At 38.4% G+C, this 8,454-nt stretch overlaps 1 protein-coding gene across 1 annotated transcript; it reads left to right on the top strand.

The window, feature by feature from the left end:
• The first annotated feature begins 387 nt into the window (after window positions 1–387).
• Window positions 388–7,844, top strand: LOC107087170 (complement C1q tumor necrosis factor-related protein 6-like). The gene is made up of 3 exons (XM_015378590.1): window positions 388–510; window positions 4,703–4,903; window positions 6,993–7,844. Exons 2-3 carry the CDS (start codon window positions 4,717–4,719, stop codon window positions 7,538–7,540), a joined length of 735 nt encoding a protein of 244 aa, XP_015234076.1. The 5' UTR covers window positions 388–510; window positions 4,703–4,716; the 3' UTR covers window positions 7,541–7,844.
• Window positions 7,845–8,454: the final 610 nt, after the last annotated feature.

The raw sequence follows: 8,454 nt of genomic DNA, 5'->3' as shown, positions 1-8,454 counted from the left end.
ACTAAACTCCAACCCAAATAAAAACATCCTATTGCATGTGTTTCAATAAATTACTTATCTTTCCGCTGAATCCCCTTGTTCCCCGCTGCTGGGACTGCTGGGAATTTTCAGAGGAATTTTGTAAAGAAGAGGAATAAAAGTTTCCTGTACTGAATCCACTATTTATCAGTGCATTATAAAAACCCAAATAAAATCATTTTTTTTCCTACAGTGTTACACTTTATGATTGATTGCAAACAATTTGAATAATTAACCTTCATTTAGTTATTGCATATGATGAAGGTTTGTGTGCAATGATTAAATCAGGAGTCCACAGGCAGCTCATACAGGAAGGAGTTTTGGTCCCCAGCTGGATGTTACTGTTGCATAACTGGTTGTGGCTCAAATGGAGGAGGGATCAGGAAAAAGTGGGATATCTGCTCAGGAAACTTCACTCTCTCAGAAGCAGAAGCAGAGAAAATAAAGCTGCAGACTCAGGAATCTGCCTCTTTATCAGCGAGTGAAGCCAAGGTGAGTTTCACTGACATAATGTTGGGTTATTAGTCTATAGAACTATAGGAACATCTGTGTTTCATGATATTACTGAAATTATTTAAAACAAAAATATTAGTGAAGAAGTGAAAGGGTAGCAACCTGTTAAGCAACATGCAGCAGGTTGTTTGTTTAAACCTTAAAAACAGTTTTTTGTTTTTTTTAAACATAGCTGCATGTATTAGCATATAACACTGGGACACACACAAGACAGCTGTTTAGGAGGGGCTTCCAGAAAAAAAAATCCCTCTTGTTATGTAATGTTGACGGTTCAGTGAAAGAGCCATAATAAACACAGTGAGGGCCCATCTGTTGCTCACACGATCTCCTCATAAATTTAATGTGTCCAGTGAAATAAGACAGAGGACCTACACAGAGAGGTCATTTGGTTTGAAATAAGGCAGCTGGAATCAAAGAGTTGGTTTTTTTTTTTTTGGTTTTTTTTTGGAACAGCGCAAAAGCATAATTTACACCCTGCAATCCAAACCAGATTTTTAAAATACAGGTTGGACTCGTCGTGGTGTGTGGTTTCAGTGTGGTCGTTTGCTTCAAATGCAGATTTCTTTTTCTTAGCCGCTCAGGGGAGTGTTGGCTTAGTGGTTAGAGCAGTGCGCCTGTGCTTTGCGGAGGTTGCAAAGACCTGGTTCGATCCCCACAGCCTGAACTCTGGGTCCCTGAGCAAGACCCTTAACTCCACACTGCTCCAAGGGTGCCGCAAAGTGTCAGCCCTCTGCTCCCTCAGGGAGCAGATTAAATGTACAGGTGAATTTCTCCGGTGTGAGATCAATAAAATTCAATCCACACTGACAGAAAAACGGCTCTATCTGATAACTTGCAAAAAAGGTTTAAACTTCATATATGATAATTTTACAACATTACCATTGATGGCTTTTTCAACTATTGATATTTGGTTTCTATTAACAGGCTTAAACTAAAGCTGTCAAATGATGTTGCCACCTGATTATCAGGATATAATAGCCAAATACCACAGATAAAGGAGTTACTTTTTACGCTGCCATCCTGAGTGCAAGCCTTGCATGCACACAAATATATGGAGATAAAAAACATATTTTCAAGATGCTATATTTCTTAAAACATTTCAACCTTCAGTTAGAATACTTCATTCCTACGAGAAATGAAAATGATAAGTAATACCGAATAAGTAGAGGAAATAGTGTGTTTTCAAAGGGAACAACTAAAAAGAAAACTGAAACCAACAAAACAATGAGGTAATATCACTGCTTAGGGTTAATATGCATGTTGAAAAAAAACAAAGTTGGTTTTTTTATGAAAGGTGAATGAGGTCATATTAGGTGTGAAAGCTCAAAGAACCACTCATAATGCAAAATGAAAGAAGAAATGCTGCTCTTTTTTAATATAAATGTTGATAAATAGAAACTAAGGACACTTTGGATATTGATTCTAAATGTTGTGCTAAGCAGCAATCTAAGTGATAGATTAGTCTACAAAAAAAGAAAAACCAAAAACACAAGTTACTTAAATTTAGAGAACAGCAGAGGAAATCCTTTATAAAAACTAAATCGTATAAAGGATGTATACATTTGCATGTGTCACACAGTACTCATGCAGCAATGATGTACTTTTGTTCATCTCTTTGAGGGGGGGGTTCCTTTATGTCTGGTCATGCAAAGGATTGTGGGAAAGATAACATTGTGATGTCCCGATTCTAGGAGATATGATAGGCGGAGGTGTCAAGTAACCAAGTACAAATACTTCATTACTGTACTTAAGTACACTTTTTAGGTATCTATACTTTACTCCATTACTTCTACTCGTTACATTTTCACACAAGTATCTGTACTTTCTATTCCTTCCATTTTTAAAACAAACGTTACTCGTTACTCTTGGCTTCAGTTTAATGCTTATAAATATTTATTTCACGTCATGTGTGCCATCCAATGCAGATTATTGGCGCCATCCACATCTAGTGAAAACTAGTGTGATTGCATGAGTCATATAACGCCAACACTCATTGGTTAGCTAAAGGAAATCATCAGAAGCAAGCAGGTATTCTTCAAACTGCAAAAGTGAATTGTCTATGCCATGCTACAATGTGGGATTCAGAAAAAGATGTTGGAATGTCTGAAAGGTCGGACACAGGCGAGAGTGTATCAGGAGATGGAGACCAACAAGACCTCCCTCATCCTTGGCCCTATCTAAAGAATTTTTTGAAATAGTCAAAAATTAAGCTTTAAGTTCATATAGTGGCATCTGGCTGTTTGTTTTAAAGGTTACTTTATACTTTTATACTTTCAGTAGTTTTTGGATCACAATCTTTTTTGCTTTTACTTTAACTGCAGTATCTATACTTTGACTTATGTAGAAAATATGTGTACTTTTGACACCACTGATGATTACAGGCTCCTTTTCTTACCTCCTTTACCAGCACTGTTCACACACAATGTCTGCTTTGGCAAAGACTCCTCACCGATTTGCTGTATTTGGATTGAGCCTTAGCCAATCAAAGTCAACAAATACACAAAAAATATATTATACTTTGGGTTATACTGAGGGTTTATCACAGATGCACTACTTTACTTTCCAGCAAATCATAACACTGATCCTCATGTCATCTTAAGTGCAGCGTATGGAAATAATGGCCGGGAGAAAGAAATGCTTTCCAGCTGGGTGCATGTATGTACATCTTGTAGGGATAAGCAACATTAGTCCTTGATTGCCACTGTCCTGCAGCTTTTGCATGCATCCCTGCTCTGACATACCTGAAACACAAGACCAAACTAACTCCTTGGCATGTGTGTAAGTTTAGCAGTCTCCTGGTCAGGCATGCAAAAAGCAGCAGGACAGTGGCCTCACCCATACTGTTTTCATCATACCTCCAGTTGTTGTAGCCAAATAATTTAACTCTTCACTTGTTTGGCTACTTTTTTTTTTTTTTTTTTTTTTTTTTTTTTTTTTTTTTTTTTTTTTACTCACTGTAAAAATCAAATGATAATAATAATAATAGGTTTGATGTGTTAGACTTAGACAAACTTTATTGTCATTTTGAATACACAGCATATACAAAACAACATTTTGTTACATACAGCTTTATGAAAGTGAATGAGCAGCAGTTGAGCAGTGAATATGAACATTTTTAAAGTGCAGCAGTGATCAAAATGTAAACAGTGTAGGAGAGACATGGTGCAAAAAAGCACTGAAGTGGAAGGTCAGTTCAGAATCCCCCCAAAAATGCTTAAAAAAAAAAAAAAAAAGACTCATAAAACTCATATTTGAATTTTAAAGGAACATTGTTCAGTATAAAATAATCCAATTAGGGTTTAATCAGGCTTAATATGTCCGGGAGTGATCAAATACAGTCCAAATTCCTTAGAAGTCTTCCAACATATAGGTCTTTAATTTAAAACCAAAAGGTCTTTAATTTAAAACCAAAGCATGAATTTTGAATCACATACCAACTACAGCATCCACAGCTAGCAGCACTTGCCTGCTTTCATGACATGACACCAACTTCTGCTGCCTGGACCTGCCTGGACCATTTCAGTCTCATTGTTGGTCTTGTAGCGCCCCCTATGGCATAGCCCCTTGGGTAGGTTGTCATATTCAAATACAGTATGCAAATCTATACTCATATTCCCAGATTTTTCTGTCTTTGCTTCAGCTAACCTTAAAGTACAAGTAGATATATTTCTATAGATGTTTCCACAAAGGTGAGGCTTGCAGAAATCTCATCTAATAGAATATGGACGTGTAAGGTTCTAAGGATGTGAAGGAATTCTGCTTATTGCTCTTATCCAAATTGTTCTTATCTTCATTTATTGTTATGGCTGGTCTGAGCTTCATTAAATCATCACCTGTTTCCTTGTTTTTTTTTTTTTTTTTGTGTCAGCAAACAATCCACTCCAGTCAGTTATTATTGCATCTTAAAGAAAATCTGCCCTTTTATTCACAGTTAAAAACGATTTTGGAAAAAGCAACATTAATTTTAAAGAGATAGTCTTTCTGTATTAAATTTGATTTTTACTTTTATTGTCTTTAAACATACACTTAATAAATAACTTCACAACATACTATTGAGGACAGAACACATTTATCTGAAGCTATGTATTTCCTTTAACTCTTGCATTTTAATTATCTGCAAATTTAAAATGTTTTGCAATAAATCCTCTAACTCCATTATCCATTTCTGCGGCCATAAGGACAGTGATGTTGGCTGTGGTCCTCCTCCTGCTCTCCTCCTCCTCCCCTGTGGCTATGGTGCCTCCCAACTCTCCCTGCAGAAAATGCTGTGACCACATTTCTCCAGCAGAGGGCAGCGGAGACATTCCGACACTGGGAGAGTTCAGCCATGTCCCAGAGATCCGCACCTACATCAACATGACTATACTGAAAGGTGATTTTTGTTCCAGTCATGAGGTTCATTGCAGTTTTTATTAATTTTTTAATTTATGTTTTATCAGCATTACACTACTATGGAGATCTTTTCAGAGAAATTTTAAAAAAGGGGTGAATATTCTCTGATCTCCAAAAATGAGACAAAAAAAAAACACAATCACTGTTTTCATGCCATTGCATTTTGTTAGTTTAACTCGTATTTTATTAACTGACCTAAATTATTGTATAATTGTGAAGTGGAAGGACAATTCAAACCTTTTTTTTTTTTTGCATTTTCTACCAGTAAAAACCTAACAAGCACAATGTTTATAACACCCTTTGCTCCAATCCCTCTAAATAAAATCAGTGGATCCAAACACCAACTGCCTCCACAAGTCATAAACCTCATTGGCCTCTTCAGCCTGCATGTGATGAAATCTACAACTATGTTGTAAAAATCTCTAGAGGTTCGAAGGTTGTGGAGAAATATCTTCAATCCATCATGCAAGACTAGAAAACATGTGCAGTCATGAACTGCAGTCATGCAGGACCACTAACTGGATACTGCACTAATCACACCATTAAAACTGTGGTGGCAGCAGCGTCCTGCTGGGATGCTCTTTTTTTAGCAAGAATTTTAAAGATGAAGGTTGGAGCTAGAAATGAGGTCAGAGTTGGGAGCATTCTAGGTGAATCAGGAAGCATCAGGATTCTGTATGTTGTTTTAAAACAGCTATCAGTCAAAATACAGAAGGAAATGTGTTCAGACATACCGTAATGCTTTTACATCTCTTTTTGCACCAGTGGATTAAAAGCATACAAACATACTTCAAGACATTTCCTGCATAAAAATGTAAAGAGCATGCATCATGTTTCATCCGCCTCTCTTTGTTGTGTCCTTGAATAATTAAGTTTGTGTTCAGAGGTTGTTCCAAATGAAGTGTTTGTTGAAGCAGAGCCAATTAATTTTTACAAAATATCCAGAGTCAGCGTTTATTTTCAAGTTGGTTGATGTTCAGATTCTTTAACTTCTGATCAATTTGATAAACAATCAAAGGGAAATTGGGGGATTATCAGTGAAACTAAAAGGTTGCTCGGTTTTCCGTCACACAATATAAGTCTTGTAAGATTTTTTCGGATTGTTTACAGCTTGCTGACAGCTCACTGAAATATTCATTCACTCTTGCTTGACATCCCATCCAACCCCCCACCTCCAGAGGACGTTAGTGGGTTTTCTTGGATGCTTTGCTTTATTTGAAACCCTCCCACAGTTAGATTTGTCCCTTTTCAGCCCTTCCTTGTGTATTAGTTACGAGGCCTTGGCTCATTTTACATTTCAGATCCTCTTTTGAGCAGATGGCTTTAGGCTAAATCCTTTTCAGAAATAAAACGATACAGAGCTGATTGTCATGACTCAGACAAGAAGGACGCAGTATTGAAGGCCAAACAGACAATGGGATAACTTATAAAGCCTTTATTAAAACAGAGCAGGCTGTGGGACCGCATATCACCGGCTAGAGCGTCTATCACTGGAAACTCTGGTTTAACAGTTTAGTCTGTTGCCAAAGAATGAGGACGGATCATGCCGGTGGGCTGCCAACAAGATGCAGCAGGCGCCCCTCAGAGTGTCCCAGATGCTGCAGCCCTGGAGGACAAGCAGGAGTCCGAATCCCAGCCAGGGATACAGATCAGAGCAGGAACAGGCTGGTTCAGGGTTCCAGGAGTCCACAGATAGTTCAGGCAGACCATTCAGACGGGAACAAGCAAGCTCAGTGGTTGAGAGGCAGAACAGGTCAGGATAAGGAAATCAGAAACACTATGGTACACTTAAAATCCTCTCTCCACTGGCCCCAGAGAACAACAAGATAATCTGGCCCTGATAGCTGGATGCAATAAATAGAGCAGAAGCAGGTGGGTCAGATGAGTGGCAATGAGCAACCAGAGCTAGGAAGGTAAATGGAGTGATCAATTAAGCCAGAAGGTATGGTGGTCAGTTTGTCTGGGTAATTGTTTTTTTTTTTATTAAAGTCATGGTTAACTTTTAAAATGAAGGCCATCTGTGTATTTTTAATGTGTTCTCATTGGGTCTTGATAAAACTATGATTCAGGTGATAAAGGAGATCGAGGGGATAGAGGAACTCCAGGGAAAGTTGGACATGAAGGCCCTCCAGGGGCCCAAGGTGTGCCAGGGTCAAAGGGCAGTAAGGGCCAGGCGGGCCCTCCAGGAGACCCCTGCAACATTCAGCACTCTGCCTTCTCCGTTGCCCGTCGTAAATCTCTGCACAGCGACGACGCCGACCAGGCGGTGACATTCGACACGGTCTTCGTCAACCTTGACAGCAGCTTCGACATGTTCCAGGGAAAGTTCCTCTGCAGGATCGCTGGCGTCTACTTCTTCAATGTCAACATCCACACGTGGAACTTCAAGGAGACGTACCTGCACATCATGCAGAACGACATGGAGCGGGCGATAGTGTACGCCCAGCCCAGTGACCGATCCATCATGCAGAGCCAGAGCGTGATGCTGCAGCTGCAGCGCGGCGACACGGTGTGGGTGCGCCTGTTCAAGAGGGACAGGGAGAACGCCATCTACAGCGACGACGTAGATGTTTACATGACTTTTAATGGATACCTCATCAAACCGAGCGGGGAGTAAGAAGAACGGGACGGGCTGATGAGAACAGCAGATTGTTCACAAAATACTAAGACTTACTGCGTTCATTTTATTGGAACTTTCACCCTTTTTGTGACATTAGAACCACAAACTTAAATATATTTCATGATAAGCCACCAACATAAAGTGGATTAGAAAGCTCTTTTTACTGTAAATACAACTGAAGTCTTTGTTTTTATGTCTCAACAAGTTCTGATCATCTAATAATTGAAATCTAAGCAATTGTTCATGTGTTTCTGTTAGAGGGAAGCCACACAGCATGATGGTGCCACTACCATGTCTTACCATGGGATGTTTAGGGTGATGTAGATTTTCTTTTTTAATCTCATTTCAGTAAAGCACCTTTTTCAACATGTTTGTTGTACCCTTTATGCAACTAAAGACAAACTGCATACGTCATGGTTTCCCTTCTAACCCACCTATTCTAGCCACATTTATCATATTTTTGGCAACAACCATTTTACCAAACATATTAAATTCTCTCAGTCTGATATTCTTTCATCTCTTTAAAATATGTCGGATTTAAAAGTTTTGTACTACTTTTCTAGATACCCCATTACTTTTGCCTTCAAACCTGTAAGAAAAATCTGATCTGCTGTTAAATGATCAGTCATCAACCTGCCCAAAATTTTAGATCCACTGAAATGTTCTCTCTTATCTATCTACTGTGCTCCTTTTTCTTTTAAACAAAGTTTTGTGTTTGTTTATACCACGAAATGTCACAATCATTAACTTCCCTGTTTGACTGTGACATAAATGAAATTGAAAAGGTTTAAGGGTGAAAATATTTACAGCAAGTCGTTTTTTTGTTTGTTTTTTTTGCATTTTCTGGGAACTTTGGAATTGATAGAAAAAGAAAAAAAATCATCTTTCATTTATTTAAGTTCTGTAAAAAA

The sequence above is a fragment of the Cyprinodon variegatus genome, unplaced genomic scaffold (genome assembly GCF_000732505.1).
Source record: "Cyprinodon variegatus isolate N-32 unplaced genomic scaffold, C_variegatus-1.0 Scaffold175, whole genome shotgun sequence".
NCBI lineage: Eukaryota > Metazoa > Chordata > Actinopteri > Cyprinodontiformes > Cyprinodontidae > Cyprinodon > Cyprinodon variegatus.
Note: the sequence above shows the minus strand (reverse complement) of the source record. Positions and strands in the feature narration are given on the sequence as shown.

What these genes read in the sequence shown, in the direction of transcription:
- LOC107087170 (XM_015378590.1), top strand. Translation starts at nt 4,717, where the DNA reads ATGTTGGCTGTGGTCCTCCTCCTGCTCTCCTCCTCCTCCCCTGTGGCT. An exon ending in CAACATGACTATACTGAAAG is followed by an intron (nt 4,904 to 6,992) that starts GTGATTTTTGTT and finishes ACTATGATTCAG; the next exon opens with GTGATAAAGGAGATCGAGGG.